General features: G+C 42.8%; 1 protein-coding gene across 1 annotated transcript in view; it reads right to left on the bottom strand.

Moving 5' to 3' along the window:
- LOC122414769 (homeobox protein orthopedia-like) overlaps window positions 1-16,212 on the bottom strand; it is a 43,925-nt gene extending 27,713 nt beyond the window's left edge. The window contains exons 1-3 of the mRNA XM_043426346.1: window positions 15,808-16,212; window positions 11,504-11,644; window positions 10,224-10,405 (exon numbers count right to left, since the gene is read on the bottom strand). Coding sequence (XP_043282281.1) covers window positions 10,224-10,405; window positions 11,504-11,644; window positions 15,808-15,853 — 369 coding nt within the window. The 5' untranslated portion in view covers window positions 15,854-16,212. The remainder of the gene's footprint in view (window positions 1-10,223; window positions 10,406-11,503; window positions 11,645-15,807) is intronic.
- Between the last annotated feature and the right edge of the window lie 7,912 nt (window positions 16,213-24,124).

Raw genomic sequence — 24,124 nt, 5'->3', positions numbered from 1 at the left:
GAAATCAAAAAATTCATCCCAAATCTGAGGTAGCACTTTCCTCCAGTTTTCAGTAATCAGAAAGCATAATTACTCGCGTTTCTCTCTTTTTTATCCTCCCGAAAAGAAATGGTTATGCTCATAAACGTAATAATATATTAATGCCTTTTAAGGAAGTAGTAAAAGTCATTTTTACGATAAAAGCCAATAAAAGGGATTCGAAGGCACGTCCGAGCAAACTTATATTTATATGTATGTATATTCCATCAGCGAAGACCTTCTGCTCTTACATACATAAATATATGTGTTTATATAGACGAAATATAGAGCCGGCACTTGCTCGTCCCGAAGGACGAACCACGAGAAACCGGATCGGTAACGCGCACCATCAGTCCGTCGGTCCTTCGAGTCCCTCGGGACGCTTTGAAAGCAATGCTGCGTACCCGCCAGCCACCAGTCTCCCAACGCATATGTGCTGACTTTCGCACCCCCAAACTCTCGTCGACGACTCTACGAGCGCAATTCTACTCTCCATTTTTCTTCGGTGCATCCCTTTTCTCGAGCCTGGTCCCTTCCTTTCCCTGGGCAGAGATTCACCGACTTACGGACCCCTTCGTTTCGTCACCACTCGGCGACGAATGATCCGAGACCATTCGCGGCTGTTGTTCTTCCTCCTCCGCGCATCACGACTCCGGAATTGTAAACATTTTTCACGAAACAATCCGGAGATCGAAAAAGCAAGGATATAATGAGAAAAATTAGCCAGTGACAATGAAACTTTGTTAATCGAAATGAACTTTCGTTTTCTTCCAACCAATTTGATTATTGAGATAGAGCCAAATATTTGAGGGGGGTCCTGCTTTAGGAAGTCAAAAGATCGATTGGTTTCGGGAATTTTTTTTATAGAATAGAAATAAATAACTCACTGGGGCGAACTTTTCGGTTAGTTTCAAGCATATTTCGAGAGTACAAAAATATTTTTTTATGGGAAAAATACTAATATGTACGTGGTTTATGCGCAAAATCTTATTGTCGAAGTTTCTCAGCTTTGTGCAAGATTGCAAAAAACTGTGCGTCCAATTAGAACGTAATTGTGTTCAGAATTAAATTTGCTTCGACGTGAGCCTATAAAAAACGGGAAATTTGTGAAATTCTATGTTTTTCGTAAGTTTTGAAAAGAAAAAGATTTTTAAATAAAAAGAATATCACTTCACCGTGCTGGTGCAGCTGTTTAAAGAGACATTTTAAATGATTTTTTTAGTTTCATATCCGAGAGAATTTTATTCTGAACATAAAAATTTTTATTACGTTCAATTGGACGATAGTTTTTTTTGCAATCTCGCAAGCAGCTGAGAAACTACGAAAATGAGTCTTTGCGCCTAAACCATGTATCTACATATTAGTATTTTTCACATAATTAAAAAGGTTTTTCTACTCTTGAAATATCTTTGAAACTATACCAAAAAGTTTGCTAAAACATCGCATTAGAGAGCGCAAAGGAAAACACAAGAGGAGGAAATGGATCAAGAAAAAATAACAAGACAGAAGGCTGTGACAGGAATGGGCCAAGCCAAGAAGAAACAAAATGTCGAAATAAGCAAACACGAGTGCTCATTACCAATTTCGTTCAATCTTTAACTTAATATATCTTTATTACTAGTAAGACAATCGTTTCGAATTTTTTCCCAAACTTTCACTGCATACTTGATTGTGTACTTTTTCATAAACTTCGTAGGAAGCGTTCATGTAAATATAACCAATAGAACGAACCTTTTAAAATTTGATATGCGTCTCAGTCGAGTATCCGTTTAAACTCTGAGTAAATTTCAATACTTTGTAAAGCGTCTCAGTGGAAATGAATAAAACCAAAATTCGATAAAAATCATTTGGCTTTCGCGATTGGATCGATCGTCTGAAAAATGTTCATGCTCGTCTTCTATTGATTTCGAGAACAATATTTCTTCCAGCGTTTCCCCAGTGTTGTCGTGAGTGGAGATAAAAAAATGTTTCGTTTTCCAAATGTTCTTTTTCGTTATTACTACTCATTTCAAAACTGCAACGAAAAAGGTTTCCGAAGACAAAGCTCGCGAAATAGTCGAAAAAAAACTATTCAAACGGCCACATTATCGACGTTGAGGAAATGACAATATTTCGTAACAATCGTCCCCGCGAACTTGTAGCAACCGTAAAAGCTATGAGGCGGTTATGAAGCGAAAAATAAATGAACGAAGTGATAGAAATTCGCAAGATTTTAGGTGGAATTTAGTGAAGAAATGTCGTCGAAATTTACAGTGACGTTTGCCAAATCGTTTTCGTCTCTTTAAAAAGTTTAAACGACTCGGAGCTATCGCTGTATCCTCGCACGGCTTTATCCTCCAATGATTCTGATCCTGCTTAGTCTCCTCGTTTTCGGGACACGAAAGCTTTCCTCGGCACAGCGTTTATACACGTATATAAAGATCCACATATAAAGGAAAGATCGTATTCCATAAAATTGCGCACATTCGGTGAGAATAGCGGTTGGTCGGAGGTTCCGAATCGTCGGAGTAATCGAAAGGACCCTTCAAGCCTACCAACGAGCAGTTACCTCGTGCAGTTAACTTAAATGCCTGTTAGCAGACGTTAACTGCTTTTCGGTGGCGCGCGTCTCTGTTCGCGGATACTTTGTCTGTGCAAAGCGATATATAAATAGGGAGGATACATCGTGTGGAGTTTGTTAGGAACGATAGAGTCGGAAACGCCGTTCGAGGCACGAGCAAACACTGCACTTTTATTGTAGCTCACGTGGATTTGAACGACTGTAGTTTCGACGGGGGCAGGGGTAATTACGATGAAAATTAAATCGTTCGGCCGAGTTGTTTCGTGCGGTGGGACGATCCTGTGAAAAAGTCCTTATCGTCGCGGAGCTGCTAACGGAGCGTTCCGTGTTTCGAAAGAGTAAATTGCGCGTTGATGAGAGATTAAAGTTCAGCGAACTTTTTCGACGGGCGCAGCAACGGCGGCATCCGTGGATGGAAAATTCAACGGGGGTAGAAAACAGAAAAAAACGTGAAACGCTGCAAACTTGAACACACGTGTTGAGAGCCAAACTCTCGGTCTCTCTTGACACATTCACGCGTGTACTCAAGCGATTTCTCTCATGCAAGCACGTGAAATTATAAAAAGGTTGAGTGCCGATTCGTGTGTAGCGGCGAATGGGACTCGCTCAGATTCTCCCTAATCGAACACACCTTTTTATTGATCACTAAAAAAGACGCGCGTTGCCGATGAGCAATCGAAACGAAACGAACGACCGATCGTCCGGAGTAATGTTCTCCGATGCGAAATATAATTATCGACGAATCTGCGTAATAAGAGCCGAGCATATTCCGCATCGGGGGACGAGCATGAAACCTGGGAAAAGAGCGAAACACTTTGCGGGATCATCCCCGTTCGTGGACGACAAAAGAAATAAAATATCTCCAGGTTTTTTAAGATGATGAGATTCATCGCGAAACTTCAGGAAGATCAGACTCATTGGCAGGTCAAGGATGGCGAATTAAAATTGCTCGGACTTTTGTTAAAATGAGGAAAATTGACAATTTCTTTCTTCGGATTTTGTAATCATTTCGAGCACTCGAATATCATTGAGACAAGGAAGATCACGCGTTACTCGCGATTCGAAAAAGCAACTGAACTTTTTTGCTCTTTTCATCATCAGAGAAACGACTCAAATTTATTCTCGCTATTATTAAAATTATGTGCAACTTATTTGTTGAGATTTACCAATTTTTAATATAATGACAGCGGTTTAAATACTTTCGCAGTAAAATCGTTAAGCAGAATGTGACAAATAAGTATTTTTATTTTTCCATTCCCGAGTGATTTTCACCAGTAACGAGGCTTTCTCAAGAAATATCATTGATATATCTAAAAACGTTCTATTTTCTTGTTCTCGTTTTTGGCTCTTCAAAGTTGGGAGGATCCTATTTCATTAAATCCAAATGATCGCACAGGAAGTGTGCCTGCCACAAGGGCCTGTTTATAACCCTTAAAAAATGTGATTTTCGTTAATTGTTTTCTCGACAACTAGACCGTAGATCCTACAATAATTCCGGGAATAGTTGCACCGTGTATATTTCTAGCACATTTCTAAAATTCAATCTTAAAGTTGGATTTTTCGATTTTCATTAGATTCCAGTGAACTGGTGTAACACAGATTATTTCTTGGTATCGCTGACCAAATATCGGACATAATTCCAATTCTACGATACTCTTTCGATTATTAAATAAGCGAATGCCGCAAGTTATTTCTGAATCTTTAATCGCAACAGCCTGTCAATTTTTTGTGTCCAGTGGATCGAGTTTTTCGAACGAAAAAAACGAATATTTCATATGCAGATTGAAAGCATTGCGCAGTGAATTTTTTCTCGCTCCCTGGGAACTGCTCCTTTCGTCGTATTTATTTTTATTCCCAAATGGATGGGTCTCGTTACAACGGGGGCGGAATTGATAAATGCGGTCGATCGGAATGTACGGAAAAGTGGTGGAGATAACGAAGAAAAAAGAAGAGAGAGAATGAGAGGAAAAAATCCGAACGGTCTCATCGGTCCTGCAGGCGCGTCAACGACGTTTTTAATTCGACACGACTCGGTTTTACGCCAACACCATTCGTGTGTCGCATCCTTTTTCTGTCCGGGCCGAGAGCGATGCACTCGAAACTTGTACATTTATTTAGCCAGCTCCGCATCCAGCTTCCACCAGCAGCGCGACGCGCTTCGAGCGTACATTTTAAAATAGTCTGCGCCCACCATTTTTATGCTCTATACAACAAATGATACGGCTCCGTCGTTTTGCTATAGACATAGTTTGCCGGTGCGCGATGCTTAATTGATTTTGCGCCCGGAGCAAAAGGACCCCACTCCCGTTTTCAGCCTCGTTCGCTCACCCGCGGACCCGCTTAATTGTATGCAAGCCAGACGAGCCGAGTCATCACCGGAACGAGGAATCCTCGAATTGTCATTGAAAGCTTCGAATATTTAAACCCTCCTCGCTGCATGCGCGCTCCCAACAAAAGCCGGCTCAACCAAAGAGCCAAAAAGAATTGAGTAAAATCGAAAACAAAATGAAATTACAATGCGTTCGAGCGCACTGAATATGCACGAGTTCGCTGAGTCTCGTGGCCCGAAAATTCGTTTGTTATGCCCCATCCGAAGCTCCTCGTGTGCAAGGACCGATGAAATATTTAAACGATAATTAGATGTCGTTAAAAAATTTACGTCCGTAAAAACCTGCAGCTATATCCCGGCCAGAAAATTCTTTATAATTCGAGACTCCTGCAATCGATCCAAGTGTTCATTCAATTTCTACGAGGCAGAAAAAAAACGATCGCTGTCATCGTTAAAAGTTCAATATTTAAACGACCTTTCTGACGTGTGCTCTCAACTGTCCAAATTTTCTTTTTCATTCTCATTTATCTTACCGCTTTTTGCGAACCTCACGTTTTTTTCTTATCGACTCTTTTCTGGCGGACTTCTAATTTCGCGGTATTCTATTTCTTCCTGAGAGACGCGCGGGAATGGACAATGCCGCTCAATTGATAATGAGAATTCACCGAGTGACTTAACGAGCTCGATGCCGAGTGATTACGTGGCCAATTATCGGGTTGTTGAATTCTTAGATTTTTATCTTCTTGTTCGTCACAAGAATGTCCGGATTTTGACGATTCTCGATGAATTTTGTCGGGGGAATGTGAAATCTCGGCACAAATTTTTGTCAGGAAATCAGGAAACTCGTGGTTAGAAATGGAGGAAAAATGTGTTTTATTTAAACGAAAACGCGAGTCTAATTGGCACGAAATTTGAAGAATTTCATTTCGTCTCCGTGCATCGGGAGCCTTATTTTTCGAATGATAATTCTCGGAGGGGGATTGTTAATGAAAATAGTAAAATACTTTTCGCCTCCTCTGGTCGGTACTTTAATGCTTTATTCGACCGCAGGAAGCATCGGAACTTGAGGAAAATAGAGTGAGAGAGAGAGAGAGAGAGTAAGAGCCGCCATAGCAAGACAAGAAATCTTTGATAGCCGACGCTCGATAGCGCTCCGAGAGAAGTTGGGCGCCGGCGCTCTTACTCGAAAGCCCATTGGCGGTAGATGCCTCGCGATATACCGTGAACTTCCCTGGATGGTAACCGTCCCGACGTTCCCTTGGAAACGCTTCGTTCCCTCTGATATCAACCCCCGTCCGTCAAGGAAAGACCTCTTTCAATTAGACCAGAAAACCCTCTCTCGTTCTTTCTCTCGTTCCCTTTCCGCCCATCGCTCCTGCAGCAGCAGCATCCTCGTCTTTATTCTCTCCCTCTCGAGCTTCGCGTGCTTTCCCGATTTTCTTTGTCTCTCTGTTCTCCAGCGCGAGGGATTCTCCGTCTCTCGAATCTTTCTCGCGTCGCTTCGTCGTCAGGAAATGCTCAGGACACATTTTCGAAACGTTACAAATTCCACAACTCGGACAAACCTCGAGAGCTTGAGAGCCGGGTCAATTTTACAATTTTCTTTGTCAAAATCCTCGCGCATCATCCTGCGAAAGTACATGCGGGTCTTGGGAATCGCGCAGTTCCTTTCGATCCAGTCAACGAATGCAATTTAATTGTTTAGGATCGACGAATAAAGTTCACAATCCATTGATCGACTGGGAAAATAACTTTATTGATCCAACCGAGTTTTCGTTGGATCGACGAAATGCGAAGGAAAAAATGAACTTCGTGATTGCTCCACAAATGGTCGCTGCTATACGAGAAAAGCTTTGCCGAATCAACGAATTTTATTGTTCAATTTTTTCCGCAGCACACGTCATTATTCTTTGCATGATTTTTTAGTTATTACGGTAGATCATGCCCGAAGGATCGTATTTTATGGGGATGTCTAAATTCGATTGATTTTTACTCCCTAATTAAGGGTATAATCACTTTAAATTAATATCAGAGTTGTTAATTCGAAATTGTAAATAATGGACTGAATCCCAATTTTCATTCGTCCCTGGCGAAAATACTATAGTTTTTTAATTTAAAAAATCGCATTAGAAAGGGCAAAGGGAAAACACAAGAGGACATGGATCAAGAAAAAGTATTAATAACAAGACTGAAGGCTGTGCCAGGAATGGACCAAGCCAAGAAGAAGCAAAATGTCGAAATAAGCAAATGCGAGGTTACAAGATTCTTCATTACTAGTAAGACAATCCTTTCGAATTTTTTCCCAAACTTTCACTGCATACTTAATTGTTATTGTGTACTTTTTCATAAACTTCGTAGGAAGCGTTCATTCGTTATATCGAAAGACAAACAATTTTTAACGCACAGTTCCTGTAACCCTCTATATTTTTCTTTATATTTCAACACGTTTGTGTCAATAACCAATAAAACGAACCCTTTAAAATTTGATGTGCGTCTCAGTCATTTAAGCTCTGTGCAAATTTCAACATTTTTTAAAGAACGTTTCGTGCATGAACTACCTTAAGAAAGTATACATTCCGTTTGGAACCTGAAAAAATAGCTCCAACTTAGTGGGATGATTTGAAGTAAATTTCTGATTTTGGCAACGACAAGATTTATTTCGACAAGAATCGAAATCGTTCGAACGAAATATGGAAATTGTTTGGAGCTCGAATAATTTCTTGGGCAAACGTCCTCGTGTGCATGGGGAAAGAGTTTGCACGGCAAAGATCCAATTGGAATAAAAGGAAGGAAAATATTTTCATATCCTCTCCTGCCCTCATGTATATCGATATGTACACGCATCGCTTGAGTGCTGAGACGAGGGAAGACGATAAATGGAATGTCAAAGATTGAAAACGTCCTCCGGGATGCTGCGAACACGAAAACCGAACGAGTCCACATATTTGCAAAGTTCATTAAAGCCACGATGAAAATCTGGAACATCTCGAGCGTGTGTGCCCAGGGCACTCGAGTCTTCACGCCCGTCCACGTGTGTGCGAATATGGGCTCCTGGGCATCGTCGCAAAACGGTTCACACCACCAGCACGAAGGACCGCGATGTATAACAGCCAGGAACATCCGTCTCTCTTCCTTTCTTTTCCACTGTCTCACTCTGCTTGATATGCGGAGAAGCGCGTTTCCCTTGACTGACGCTTGCGAGTTTTGCGGATAAAAATTTCATGAATTTCTATTAGGCCGAGCACCTTTTTTCTTCCTGGTACGGAATTCCACACGATCAAACGCTCTCTCTCTCTCTCTCTTTCTCTCGTTTTCTCACGTTTGAGCAAAAAGTAAACTCACCCGGGAACCATCAACACGGTCAGAAGTTTCCGGAGAATCAAATTTTTTATCGAATTTTATTGACTTATTCGATTTTTCTACGTTTTCACTTCACAACGAAGTTTGCGAAGTTCGTTTGAATTTTTCCGATGAATTTCGTTATTGATTCTCCCATGTCGAAGAATCTCGTTCTAAAGTCCAGTCCTTTGGCTCGAGGTTTGTCATTTCAACATTTTTTTCGCCAAATATTTATTCAGACTGATATTTATCATAATTTTTGTTCCTCAAATTAATTTTTGCACAGACTTCTGGTTTCCGTCATCGAATCGCGACACGTTACGGTCACACGAAGAATCGAGCGATTTGGGCTTGTATAATTGATAGAGAAAAAAACTACGCCTGTAACGAGAAGAGTCCGATGATGCACTGCCTGGCGGCAACGACAGTGAACTATTGAAAGTGTAATTTCAACGATGGTCATTCGTGACGGAAACTCCCGTCACCTGTGGCCTCGCAAGCCCGGCAGTTTTACACCTGCGTGCTTTCCGTTCCTACTCTTCCATATAATAGCGAGCTATTCGCGCTAAGTTATGAATGACTAAAGTTCGGGAAAGTGGCCTCTCGTTTATGTACAGTGAATCTGCAAATGTTCACTCTGCCAAGTCCATTAATTATTTGATCGTTCGACACTTTTACGCTTTTATGCGGTGGCTCTTCCTCACCGTGCATTTTATAACATTTTCCCGGGCCAAGTATCTCTCTGGTTTCCCCTCTTTTTACCTTCCAATTTGAAAATACTACTGTCCAAACAGATCGAGCATTTTTGGTTTTGTCATTTCTTTTCTTCTCTGCCTTCTTCTCCGCGTTCATTTAAGTATTCACGACTCTTTCCTATTCTGCAAACTGCACGAACGTTACAGCCCTTCACATCTTGTTTTTGCGTCGTTTTACATTTTAATCGTTCAACGTTTCGAGACTCGCGGCTTTCAAAAACTAGTGTTTTCGCCAGTGCTGCCGAAAAATTGATTAGCTAAGGCCAAAATTCATTTATCAATTCTTTTCAAACTCCATTACGAACGAATTTCGACACAATCGCGACGAAGTTAAGGTATTCCTTTCGCGAACCCGAATATTCTACAAAAATGACTCATTTTAAATTACAGTTGAGTAAAAGTGCGTGCAAATAGATTGGCGAAACTTCAGGTGAGGTTATCGATAAGGAATGAAAACTCGAAAACTCGAAAAATCGTAAAATTTATACTGGAGCTTATGGAGATCCCATCATCACGGCATCGCATTCAAGCTGTTTCACGGATAGAGAAAAATTTAAGGAATCGATAGCGACGATAGACATAAAGGGTTACCGAATGCTTAAAATAGGCATTAACGATAGAAGTTGGAAATGTGGCAAAAGCAGAAGCCTTTTCTATGTAACCGCGACTGCTCAGAGGTTAGAAATCAGTCAAAATTTCGAGTGTTCCAATTTGCGCTCATGCAAAAATACGCTCATGCGAAAGGAATGCCTTAATGAATGGATTCTGTAATTTTGTCGAATAATTTTCATTTCCGGGCTCATTAAAATTGACGATTCGTTAACCGATTCACGAGACAATTCTGACGAGATCTTCGGCAAAACGGAAGATTCGTACCGAAATTCGGAGTCTGAGAAAAGGGGAGAAAACGCAGGGAGAGATTATGTGTATAAATATAGTAAACAGCCGCCCGTTCCCACGTTGTTGAAGGCTTAGCAACTCCAAGTTTGACTTTAATCCGCGCGAGAGCCACCGCGCTGTTGGTGTAGACCTTGACAATTGATTCTAAGACAGTCTTTAAGGTATTAGCGTCGAAATACACGGAGCGAGAGGGGGAGGATCGCTTGTTGGGTGAAGGGTTTGAGTTTCGGGAGTTCCGATTTTTTTATTGATAATTGGATTTAAAAATGTTGATTGGGAAATGAGATTTTTTCATTAGGAGAAAATTGGTGGAAGAACTTACCTGCACTCTGCTTTCGGTGAGGCCGATTCTCATGGCGATTTCTTCCCTCAAAAAGATGTCGGGATAGTGAGTTTTACCGAAACACCTTTCCAGTTCGTTGAGCTGTGCAGGAGTGAAACGCGTCCGATGACGTTTTTGTTTAGCAGGCTTGTCATCGCCTTGGCCGATCGTAGAGGCGCTCCCTTAAAAATGATAAAAATTCTTATGAATATACTAAAAGGAGAATTTCGAACTAGCATATTTTTGTTACTATAAAATTTATGGTTCAATTTGATTACAGAGATTTTATTGGACCCCTGGCTAATAAAATTTATTGTCGTGCATTCAATGAACGCTTATCAGGGATTTTAACGGTCAAAATGTCTTGCGTCGTGTGTGGGCAGCTCCAACGTACGAAAAATGGAAGACGACACCCGGAGCTGTCCAAGCATTCTAATTATGATTCGTGCAACGATTCACTCAACAATTCAACACTCTGAAGCCTGGAAATTCTAATATTTCAACTTTCATATCGAATCCCATTGATTTTCTGTCGTCATTTTCCCGCCTTGAAAAACCTCCATCTTTTCCTTTCCCGCTTGCCTTCGTACCTCCTGAGTCTCTCCATTTTCTATCGTTAATTCGTGATGAGCTGAGAGTTCCGAAACGACCCTTACTCGTTGAATATATATTTGTAGCGACTACAAGTGCCGAGGGAAGCTAGTCCGCGAATCGATTTTTTCCCTTGCGAAAAAGGCCTAAACACACCTTTCACGTACGCAGTTTACAAACCACGAAACTTTTCGTTCGACTTATTTTCTGGCAGAAGAAAGTCATCGAAAAACAACTGAAAATTTCGATCGAAGATTTTCACATTTCCGAACAAGATAGCGAAAAAAAAAACTTTTCGAAAAAGCAATGCAGGGAATCAATGAAAAATCTTTTCCTTCTGTCAATTCCACCGTCAGAAAAAGAGCTTTAAAAACCATCCGAGGCGAGACCCCGCTTGCGAGAGCGACCCTGGAGAGTCGCCTGACGGAGCGTCGGGGAAACTTTGCAGTCCCACAAAATCGAGATCAGTTTTATTACAGTTTTTAATAAAAAAACTCATTTGACGCAGTCAGCTTGCGAAGCAATTCTCAACCGCGTAGTTCATCTCCAGTCGTGACAAAAGGGGAGAAGATCGAGTTCGCGAGGCGAGTGCCCAAGTATGTATGGAAAACGCGAGTTTCATGAATCCGTAGAAGTTTTTAAATATATCGCGTCCGAATGAAAATAGCGGGATGAGTAGGTGGACCTACCTGCGCCGGGCATAGTCATGATTAATTCCTGATGAAGCGTGAGCCCTCCACCGGCAGACAGACCTCCACCCAAACCCGCGCCCAGTACACCGTCCAATTTCTCGTGGCGTTTTAGTTCCTGCGCATGAACGTCCTTCGTTCCTGCGAACGTCAAAGGACAATTGCTTCAATTTCTCAGCGAGCTTTTCCCTCTTACTAATTTCTCGTTTTCTCAATTTACATTCTCTTTTCCTCTCGAATTTCCAGCTTCCCCGTTTCACCGAGAAGTCTCGAGGACTCTATTCTTTCACGCGTTTCCATACGCCTCTCGATATCTCGCGTCAGTGTTATATTGACTATAATGAAACCTCCATTATCGACGAGCTCGACAATTTTTCCCCACTTTATTCATTCCTTCCTGCCCCAATTAACTTTTTCCTCATTATCCTTTTCTCCTTTGACTGTCAACTATTCGCCCTTCGTTCGTAGGACCGAGCAACCGATGTGCCGGGCTTTCGTTGCTTGGGCGAAAGGGACGAAAAATCATCAAGTCTATTCTCGTTGTTCGTCGACGTTCATCGCGACAATTCGTTCTATCAAAACATTTTAAATCTCAATGGGCTCGGTTGAGGGTGAAACTATAGAATTCTTGTACACTTTTGTTGTTTGTTATACAATTAATTGATTGATACCAGAAATCTTTATTGACCTAAGTTACTCTTTCCATCAATGCGCTCTCTACGACTCTACGAAAAGAGCCCTTGTCTAAGTTTAAGGCGTCTTCTGGGAGAGCGTTGCTGAAGGAATGCATTTTATATTCTATTCGAAAGTGAGGAACTTGCAAAAATTTTCTTTCCTCTTTGTCCCCTTTTTCTGTTATATTTCGTAGTGTGTTCTCCGAGGTACGATGGCCTTCGTGTTCGTAAAACACGGTGAATTGTGCCTAGCATATATGACATTTTCTTCTTTCATCCAATTTCATCGATTCCAACATTTCCCAACATAGTCTTACACTTTCCGAGCAGCGTGGATCGTAAATAAAACGGACAGAGGAGCTTAGAGCAAGCTTTAAAGTAGTATTACAAATATCTGCAATTCCGAAAAAACACTACAGGCATAATCGACGATAATCGAGACGAATTTCGGCCTTGAACGTGCTGAAGAAGTCCCCGAGGGAGAGACCTCGAGAGAAGCCGTTAAAAAAGTTTTGTGCATCGATTTAATCGTTGATAAAAATAAAATAAAAATAATTGCTCACTCAACTCGCTTAATGTTGAAATAAAGTTTAAAAATTCCTTCAAACGCGCCACATTACTCGCGACTCTTTCCTGCCTTCGTATACACACGGGCACGTATCCGAATTGAAACTGTCAGAAAATCGTTAACGCCGCGACCCTGCGCTGTCGTTACGCCGTTTTGGCAGCCAGACGATGGCGACGTATCCACGAATGTAGTTTATAAATTTGTATAGGAGCAGAAGCCGGTTGCGGAGGTCTGAGGCATCGGTGACGAGTGAGGTGTACGAGCCACGGGTCACTTAGCACGAAGGTGCGAGAATCGTCACCGGCCTCCGCGCTTCTAGGCGAGCAAATACGACGGGCAAGAGTACGAATATGCGCGAGTAAGGGTCGCGCGCGACGTTCTGGACTGAGGTGATGAGGAATATGAGACGGGCCACGTCCAAGGAGTCCCACATTCGAGGCGCGGACCGCGGACCTTCGATGTCTTGGTATGCACACGGGGAGTCTCAGGCCGAGCGTTCGATTATGGAAGCTTTGATTCGGGGACGGAATCCGAAGTCGGAGAGGCGTCGATACTGTTTTTTCGTGTCGTTGCTCGCTTCCGGCGGGCCTGCAGTCAAAACGGTTGGAGATAGAGCAGAAAGCTGTGAGAACAATTTTGCAGAGGGTGAAAATCCCTACAAAAAAGTCCCCGGCCTTTATCTCGTAGCTTCGATACCTCGGTCCTGGGAAGCGCTCGTAGCGAAGTTAGAAAAACGACGTTGAAGACTTGCGCACAAGAAGCTTTCTGCCTTGAGTCCCAAACCGTTTCGACTATTCTTCAAAAAGAGAAGCTCACTAAAAACTATTTGAAGAAGTAAAATGATTTCTCGCTATCCGAGGATGCTGAGCAGCGAGAAGAAGCGACGGGCCTCGAAGCGCGCGGATCACCGACGGTCACGGCCTCCACGTTCCACTCCCTGCTCGATTATTCTCTTTTCACCACGACCCAGAACAGCGATTCTAGCACGAAAAAATAACCACTGGGCATGGAAAGCTTCGAAAAATCATCGGAAAAATATTCACCGCGTGTTTTCTCTCTACATAAATAATATCCGGCGCGCGTATATAGTGCACTTTCGACGCAACGTCGGATGACGTAGCGTTGCGCAAAAAATTAGTTTACTTAGCGACGTTGCTCACTGCAGCGCTCCAGCTTTCCCGTCTCCGCATATACGACGCATATGTTTTTCCGTACCATCGCGCTCGAAATGCTACTTGGATGTTCGTGAAAGTACGAAATCTCGGTCCCCCGTACCACTGTTTGATTCAAAGTATCGTTATTTGAATACTCAGGATGTGCAAAGTTGGTGAATAAATTCACTATCGATTCGCCCGACTCGATAAAATCTGCAGCCATTTTGTTACGTTTCTTTCGATTTTTCGGTCCTTTCGCAGACGAATTTTCAGTAAGTTGGGTGTATATTCTTCAACGTAATTATTTGCTTCGAAAATTCGACGAACCCTCGATCCGAGGGCCATGCAACAACGAAGATTTCAGGACTAACCCTTAACAGCTCTCGCTCTCTCGGAATGTTTGTTTTAATATATTTTATGAATGGTTATCTCGGAGATATTTTAGATGCAATGGATTCTGCGGTTGGTTGCGACACAATGGAGCACTCGAGATCGAAAGGTTGGTGTACAAATATTCGAGCCAAGAGGACTTTGGTCAATGGAGTAGAGAAGATGATATACGTGGCGCGGCATGAATGAATTTTTTTATGACAGCTCTCCGGGTGGATGCTTTTATTTTCACCGGCCATTCGGCATCTCCGCGTCTCTTTCTTTTTAGCTTTTATTGGCGTGGGTGAGAAAAGGAAATGAAACGGAGCCGAGAAAGCGAGAGAGAGAGAGAGAGAGAGAGAGGAGAAAAGTTGGTTTAGAAGGGTTTACGAGCGTGCGGCGGACCACGAAAATTCGGCAGGTTCTCTTTGATCCCGGTATCGCCACACACCGCTGGACCGGGGCGAAGAGAAACTCTCGAATAAATGCGAAAAAGTGCGATTTACAATGCATTTTCTTCGAGCTACTCGATGCAAAAGTTTTTCCTTTACGAACATCAACGAACAAGTTTTTTGGTCGCACGAGCTCCAACGGACTCGAAATTTTGTTTAATACTTTTTCTCGCAACGAAACGATGGCCGAGTTCGTGCACTTGGGATCGACGAAACGCGCTCGTGCGACGAAAATCCGATAAGAATTAACTCGTACGCAGATATAATCGTGCAATCAGCTGCGAAATTATCGAATAGTTTTGTGCTATTCGATAAATAGTCTTCCATTTGCTGTCCGATAATCAAAGATCCCTGGCTCGAATCCACGTGTGCGGCGCTAATTACTAATTAATTAATCAACACACTCAATGTACTCGGAGCGTCACGTGTTCGTCAAGATTATTCATTCGTCGCAGTTGCAAAATCGATTTGCAGAACACAATACGCCGGCACTCGGGAAATTTGAAAAAATGTTCACACTCCGAAAAAAGCTGCTGTCATAAGAATCCTTATCAAGGTAATACACTGAGAAAAAAAGTCGTTGGGACAACGACGATGTGACGGGGTGCCAATGAAATATATGATCATCACAAGGTTAAACATAAAACGATAAAAAATAGTTTTAATTTTATGAAAGCAATAAAAACTGCAGATTCATTATCTCCGAAAACATTGCATTTTAATGAAGAATTAACAATTTTTTTTCTCATTGTACCTGATCGTTATTCCGCAAACCTTCGAAAAGTACTTGGCGCATTATTATTATTTTTAAAATGGATTGTAGTTTATGGAAGAAAACGTATGAAACTCTGTCAAATTCCAGTTTTTTAAACAAATCATTAAAACTTTCGAAATACCAAAATGATAAAAAAACTTCTTCAAGACCGATCGCTTCATCCATTAAGGTACTCGACCTTTTTTTTATTTCTCATCCGAATTACCGGGCACGTTGAAACAAAACGGAAAAGGGGCGATGTCGTTGACGCATAACTTCATTTAACAATGTGACAAAAAATTGGTTAATCGAGTCAAATGGTCAAACTCTTACCGGAGATGCCATGTAGGGAACCGCCGGCGGAAATATTGTTGAGCATCCCTCCCCAGGAGCAATACTCCTGCACGCCCCGCGCCAATCTCCGCTCAATTTTAACTCACTTTAGTCCCGTGACGAACAACAACAACAACAACAACAACAGCAGCAGCAGCAGCAGCAGGTATATTAAATAGATTTGATTTTTTTTGAGTTTATAAGAGGCTGAGAGTTTGAGCGACGTTGATCGTGTTATTTCTCTAACATTAAAAACTTTGTTATATTTTCAATAAATTAACTAATTCATCGTTACCGAGGTGCCGTTTTACTTTGACATGATTTGCCATTTACTTCAAATGTTTTTATTCCATAATAATAATAATAATAATACAAATGAAGTATATTGTTTACGAATGAACAAAAAGCACGTTTCTCGATGTTTCAGCCTCGAACCGAACGAACGGCCCGCACCTTTCGAAGGCAAACAGCGAACTGCCTGGCTGCCATATCGAAACTCCCCACTTTCGCGGCCGCATCGACTCCCAAACGCGGCTTCCAACCAGCACCACCGTTCTACGTGTACGCAGCTTCTATCTTCCTTTCCCATCACCTACGAACGCCCACGCGAGAGCGAGAGAGGCATGGATATGAAGCGTCGAGAGATATCCGTCGAGCTTATTCACTCCCTCGCATTCGTAACGAACCCGCGCGAGAGGGCCGCGTGTATGCTCTCGCGGAAAAGGAAATGGTTCGGGTTGGGTTTGGGTTGGGCTGCTGCTCGTCTCCATCGGTTTACGGGCGCTCCTATTGCTTCGTCTCGAAAGGGCGCAACGCGGCTGCCTCCCCAACGACCTCCGGCCTCTTTCATTTTCGTTATTCTTTACGTACAAAACTGGAGAGAGAAAGAGAGAGAGATGGAAACGACACGAATCCCCTCTGCAGCTCACCCTTCCCTACGTTCGGTTTGTGGGCGTGATATTAAATCGCTCCTGTCCTCCGGCTTTCTCTCTCGCTCACTCGCCCTCGCTCGCTGTCGTCCTCCAGGAGCGTAACGGCCCGTTTTTGTTACCCGAGAGCAGCGTGTTTTTTAACGGGAAAAAGATCAAACCCTTAAACTTGATCCTCCTGCGGAAACTCGCTGCAGTTTATACTTGCCTTTATTATCTTGGGGTGCGACTGAATTACGAATCAACCTGTCGGCCAATAAAAAACCCAGCGTGGGCCAATTCGAAAACGATTTCGTCACGAAGCCGCGAGGCAATCGAATCTCGAGAATTTGGATCGTCGCTTGCCACGAACTCTTCTAATTCTTACTTCAGTGAATCCAAGGAATCCCTTCATTTTACTTTTTCCTGGGTTCTCGAAACTTTTATATTCGTTAATGAAGGAGCTCGTCTCGGAAACTTTGCTCAACAAAATCGATGCGTTTCGGATCGATTCACATATTCGTTTCGAAACTCACTAATCTCTGCTTAACCCTACACCTCATGTGCCTTTTTTCATACCCTCAACCTTATGACCGGGGTTTGAACGCACCCCACTCTTTTTCTGCTTATAAATCCGGTCCTACGATGCTAAACTGACTTTATCCTACACCATTTTCTTCGTTTTTTTTATAACGAAAAGAATGATGTACGACAAAACTAATTTCAATTGAATTTATATATAAAAAAATCGGTCGATAATCAGTCGATAATGTCGCTTGTTAGGACGGGAGCGTAGTTTGAAGTTCGCGTGGGGTGTGCTCACACCCCAGTCATGCGTTCTAGGGTTAATTTCATCAAAAAGGGAGCCTAAGAGGAGCAGCAATTTCGAGATTGCATTTCGAACGATATGGAGATTTACGAATTTTTACGAATTCAACCAACCGCGCGGTAGCGTTTCTCCATCGAGAGAGTGAAACAGTGATCGCATTTATTGCAGATTCGAGTCGGTTGAAAAAGTCTGTAGAGGGAAAAACTTATGAAAAAAGGAATATTGAGTTATAAAAAAAGTGGAGCTGCGCTAAAGGTGTTGGAAATACGGAGGAAGTTTCGTCGGAGAGTGCAAGAGCGTAGTTTCGTACCGGCAGTGAAACCGGTTTTTCTTCACTCGCACAGTAGAAAAAGAGTGTGCGTAGCCGGGCGAGGGATTCGGCACTCGTTCAGAGAAATGTCGGAAAGGTAGTCGTGGATACGCGAGTTTTTCCTTTGGTCGAGACTTTGAAATTTTTGTGAAAAAGAGCGGAGAGCGTGGCCCGGAGTTGTCTGTGGAGCCCACACCGACGAAGCGTTTTGAGTCTGGCAGTGCCCGCCGCGTGCTTCCCGGACTGCCTCGCGGTCTTTCTCCCTACTTCTCTCCCTCGGCGTTATCACTGTGTTACGTCGGTAGGCGTATCCGCGCGTTGAGAGCTGTCGTCCAATGAGCAGGCAAACTTCCCCACTTTCGTGCCGATGGTATCCACGTAGACGCGGAGATTTATTGAAATTTTATTTTTATAGACGTCGAGAGCGGCGTAGGGAGAGCTGTGGCTCTATGTACAGTGCACCTACGTTTTTACATAGGTCTATATATACGAGAGAGCGAAAGACGTTTATATAACTATATATGTAAAGGTAGTATCCACGATTCTCGCATTGCAGTCTTGCCAAGCAGGGACAGAAAGAATAAAAAGAGAAAGGAGCGAAGCGAGAGCAAAACGAAAGATCGCTCTCTCCTCCCATCCCGCGACGTCGCTCGTTCGTTTATTTTTTTTCTCTCCACCCTTTGCCATCCCTCCGCAGATTTTTCTTCTTTTTCGTTCGCCTCCCTCTCCCGCGACTGCTCTTAGTTTCTTCGCGTCCTCGCACTTTCTTCCTCGGTCTCCGTTGCCCGGATCTCGCCTCATCCTGTTTCTCCATGCCCCAGAGCAAACCACCCCCTTCCCGCCCAGCTGAGGAGGCTCCGAGCCTCGCAACCGTCCCACCCGGCCGCGCTCAACGTTCTTTTAATTCAATAGCAGCTACCTTTTTTCTATGCGAATGCGAGACAGAAAAAGAGATCGCCCCGTTTCTAGCGACGTACCGGATCGTGGGCCGCTCTGCTCGCAGACCTGCGATTCTCCCTTTTTCATTTCTTCTTTCTCTCTTCTTTACTGCCCTCGTCCTACTTCTATTTTTCCTTCGCTTTCCTCACTCCCCCCTCCCTGCTCGCTCCCGTTTCCTCTCTTTGGTTTTACGCCACTTTGAGTCCCCGGGATTTTTCATATATTGCGCGACTTAAAAGCAGTTGAATTTCATACGGTTGAGCGGAATCGTTGATCGAGCTAAAATTACTTTCATCATTGTTGCGTGCTTCCTTCCGGGGAAAGCTCAACTTTCGGACCATCCTCGAGCTATAATATTGCTCGAGCATCGGGTGAATTTTCCTTCTCGGACTACACCGCGACTCTAAATGTCCAATCGAATTTCAAACTCCACACGACATTTTATGACCACGCGGATTTTTTAGGATCCGATTAAAAACGCGTGGATTTATCGATCGGAATGATTTGGCTCCAAAAACAATGAGGTTCGAGCAACAAAGTGCCATGAATTGGAGCTTCCCGGCCCAAGTGCATTCAGCATTTTGTACCTGATCCAATTCAAAGTGGCCCCGAATATTCTCAAAAGTGGTTGTCGTTTCCGAGCTCGGGCAAAAGAAATCGGGAACGACTGCACGAAATTATTCATGGTTAATAGTCAGGTTTTTCAATCGTCCTGAAATATTAAGCCAGTCGGGTTTATCAACGGTACAAACAAGCGATGAAAGCCCTCAAAATATCGAATTTCTTGTTGTAGCCTGTGCTGAGAGACTGCGCGATCGATTTTAAACGGATTTTGTGCAGTGGCTGCCGCTGGCGATGAGCAGACAATGCGTACATTTAAAGTATATACACGCATGCTCTTCCATATCCTGAGAAGCAGGAGGAGGCAGATTGACAGTTTGTCGAACGCAGTTTCTCGTTGCGTGTGTCTAACTCAACAACATTCTCTCCATAATTCTCTTCCCAAGGGGATTCCCACATGTACTCAAACCGAAGACTATCGGGCACAAAAGCCCGCAAAATTTTGCTTTGAACGGAATAAATTTGCTCCAAACTTCCAGCTAAATCGCTCGTCGACGAGAAAAAACGTTTCGAGCAATAAGTCTTCGCGGTGTTTCGCTCAAAAATCTGCAATTTTTCGTTTTCCGCTGCCGCATGTTTTCAGAGACGAGAGGCGAAGGCACGAATCCGTCGCTCGACGTTCTCTTAGAAAAATTACTATGAAATCTTCAAAAAAATTCGTTTCCCTACCAACGAATGGATCAGAAAAATAGTTCTTTTTATGAAAGCCGCAAATACATCGGAAAGTGATTGATGAAAAGCAGCGGCGCATTGATCATTGAAAATAAGTATTTGACGGGAGTCAGAGGGTCGTCGATGGAGGCAGATACAGAGAAATATAGAACAGTGATTCGAGTGAATTCCAGAGGCACGAGTTTCGCATTGAAGGGAGAAAAGCGGTGATACTCACGAACGAGCTTTCCACGTACATCATATGCGTACTTCACCAGTTGGCGAGAGCTCGGGGGGGCTGCTGACGAGGGGGATGAGTTTTGAGGGTTGGTATGACGGGTTTACAGGGAGACGACACAGGTAGGAATGTTTCATATTACATACCTGAATCCGGGCTATTTCTCCCTTACGCTCGCTTTTGCCGCGTGCATTTGCCACCCCACCGCGCCTTTCCCGAAGCAGCAAACGTATAACAACCCTTCTGAGGTACGCGCGAGTATGCAATAGCCTCGTATTTCCATACGTCTATATTTATTTTCGTATTTCTAAAATTACGAGATATACCGAGAGACCCAGCTCTCGGATTCCCTCTTGACTTTTCGCGCTCCTTTATGACGGTGCAGAGGTCACAAGATTTTTGCGCCGCACGAGCCCGAATGCGGAGGATTTTTCTTCCACTTTTTTCTCATTCTTTTGTCCTGTTTCTTGAGAGTCATCGAGCTCACGTGACCAACTCGATATCGATGGTGGCTCCTTCCGCAGTAAAGTATAATAATAATCTCTGACCGGCGTAAAAGCAGGTGTCATGGCGTACGCGAGAGCTGCTGGCCGAAAGCGGAGCACAGCGGGAATCGGCTGATTAAATCACATTTCTGTTATTTTTATATTCGCGTAATCCTCATATTCGCGACGAAATCCGGCTGAAATTCACAGAGCAGAGAAAAAGCCGGGGATTCCGGTCGAAAAACCTTGATATGACCATTCGTATTGACACGAGGTTGATTTGTGCGGGAGTGCGTGGGTGTGCTTATACGACGATAAAAACAAACGACTCACGTGCTAGGAAGAGTTGACTAAATTGTTGAGATAGGTCTCGTTCTCGGCGTGGATTTAGTGCTCCCTGGTTTCGTTAAGCCGCGAGCTTCGTTCAATTTTCTTCAATTTGGGACGATTTGTGCCAACGGAGCGTCGGACCCTCGCACGTTCGCGCTAGAAGCGTAAGAATCGTATTGTTCGTTGGCACGCTCGTATGCGAAAGCATACGCGGGTGTTGATTCGGTTGACAATAAAAATCAAAACGGTTTCAAAGTGCTTCTCCGAGCTGGAAAAACGTGGGGATATTTAGCATCAAACTCGCTCTTCGGAACTCGACTTCCCCAGTAACCGAAGACCCCGATCGACGAAGGCAGCTCCCGATCGGGAAATATGTATCTCGCAGATTGAATACGCATGTTTTATCGTTTTATTCGACCGTAACCTGAATTTATGTTTCGTCAAGATTCGATGATATTGCGAGCAGAAGGCCAGGAGAAGCATCGAGACGAGGCGAGAGGCCCCTCGTCGATGGCAATTTTTCTCATACTTCACGAGACCCCTTTCAATATTTTCTGTTGCTTATTCTTCCTTCGATATTTTTTGTTCAATCTTGATAAAGTGAAAACAAATTATTTCCGCTCGGTCAATTTTTACTCTCTCTCAGAACGGAGAGCACCAGCCGTATCTCGGGCAGAAAATCAAGAGGTTTTTCCATATCGAGGTTGCATGGCATTCGTCAATAACGTTTGTGGGAACTAGTCCAAGAGGAAACTTGAGGTTGTACGAAAAATGTAACTTCCACTTTTCCAAAATGTGGTAAAATTCATAGACCGTATTCCGCATAATAATGCAACTATTTTTACATTCGTATTATAATTTGATCTGGCTGAAGATTCGTGTCCTGAAGATTTCAATGTCACCCATGAAAAAACCTTGCGAATGTGTCATCCATATTTCAAACGTATTTACAATTTGTTTTGAAGATGAGATTACGTTCGATAAACATGTAAATATATTGGATTAAAATAGAATAAGTTTTTATCAAAATATATTTTTCATAAATACGAAATAAAAAAATATTTTGAAGAAGTTAATTTATTATTTATTACAGATATAAAATAGATTTTATGATTAAAAGAAGAAATTGTTTTCAATCAAATAGACCTCTATTAGGCCTTGGGACAAATAAATATTTTTATTCAATTCAACTAGATCCCAGTTATACATCGAATGACTCATTTTTTAAAAAATATTTATCGTTTGGAGCAAAAGCTCGAAAACATTGATTGCATTGAACGCGAATTTCATCATTCAACTTTCCAAATATTTTACAGAATTTTTTCTTCCGTTCTTTTTTACTCGAGTATCTTTCGATCAATTCGAGTATATTTCTCGAATTGTGAGTGCAGCATTAAAATTAATCTGACGAATGATTCGTAGAAAGAAGCATTTTAATATTGCACCATAAAATGGAAACCTTCGAGTATTGCGAAAATTCCAACTAACCGGGAAATTCTGGTTTTGTTACACGTTTATTATTTTACGTTCCTAGAAAGGAGTGGAAATTGGGAACTGTTCCATCTCGTACAACAGGACCACGTTTAACCCCCAAATTTCCAGCTTCTCAGAATTTCTTGATCGAATTCGGTCAAACAAACGAAAGCCACTCGCTTCGTACGAGTGCTGTAAAATTAAATTAAATTTTGTAGTCAAAAGGAAAAACGAGGAAAATAACGGTCCAATGTCCGGTTTCCCCGCGGAAGTGAAAACCGAGGTATTTTATTCATAGATTTGAACAGTACCATTGCAAATACGATTTTCATTAAATAGCCAGCACCCGAAGTCTTGTACGTTAGCCGACGTTAACCTTTGTTGTAGAAACACAGACACATTCCCAGTGGTGAAGTAGCATTCGATAAATGATTACATTCTAGCCCGAGCAATTGGAGTGGCTGGATTTGAGGAATCGTGCATAGGAAAGTGGGAAGAGGAGTTTGTCCGTTAATAATAGCGAATGCGCGGCTGTTGCTAACGCAGAATCCCGCGCGTATGCTTTCATTAGATGTTACCATATCGAGCGTTTCAATTTAACGTCGGAGAACTACCCTCGAGCCTCGTTTCCAGGTCTATAATATCGACTGGCGTCCCTTTCCCCTCGCTTCGTCCCTCCCTCGTCCCCCTCGCCCCTTTGGCCAAGCTTCTCCGCCCTCTTTCGATGCTATCGTCAGGTAAATCCACAACCAACGGACTACATTGAAAATCTACTCTGGCAGTGACTCCGCTACCGGTGATTCTCTCCTCTCTATCTCTTTGCTACAACAGTCCGCTACTATTTTGATTCCGTAGGTTTACAAGCCCTCGCGCGCATCCTCTTCATTTGTGGCGTACTTGAATTCCAATCATATTTCGCGTTCCTCGGTTTTGGCTATACTATAACAAGTTCTGCTTGCTAATTGCAAATATTTCGCATCGTCGACACAACGCACTCGTGCCCATTTCTCCTAGCTCCGTGTATACGTCCGTACGCACTTTCCACCAGTTCGTCTCTCTGAGGAAAAGTTCCGTTCATTCCAGTCGAGTATAACCAAACTGGTAATGATTCCGGTGTTCGATAAAACACAAAACCCCGCTTCGCTATCAATTTCCTCGTGAACCCAGAATTCTCAAATAAATTTGTTCCCCGGTGCGTTACAGCAGTACTCGATTGTGTTACGCATGGTCTGTGTCAGGAGGTTTTTCAGATACCGAGAATTCCCAGAATTCGGGGCTTTTTTTTATGGAAGCTCGCAATACGGATCAAAAGGATTTTTGCTTCGTGTGCTCCGCACGTGAATTATGTGAATTGTACTCGTGGAGCTCGCAAATATTCGTACGGTATTAAGCAGAAATTTCAGAAAAAAAATCCCATCGATGGGACTACCAAAAGATTTTTGTGTTTCTTTACAGCACACGAGGCCTTTTATCTCTGGAGCCGCACAGAGGAGTGAAATCGGGAAAAGATTTGAAAAGCAACGGCAAAACGTC

Source organism: Venturia canescens, chromosome 8, assembly GCF_019457755.1.
Source record: "Venturia canescens isolate UGA chromosome 8, ASM1945775v1, whole genome shotgun sequence".
Classification (NCBI taxonomy): Eukaryota; Metazoa; Arthropoda; class Insecta; order Hymenoptera; family Ichneumonidae; genus Venturia; species Venturia canescens.
Note: the sequence above shows the minus strand (reverse complement) of the source record. Positions and strands in the feature narration are given on the sequence as shown.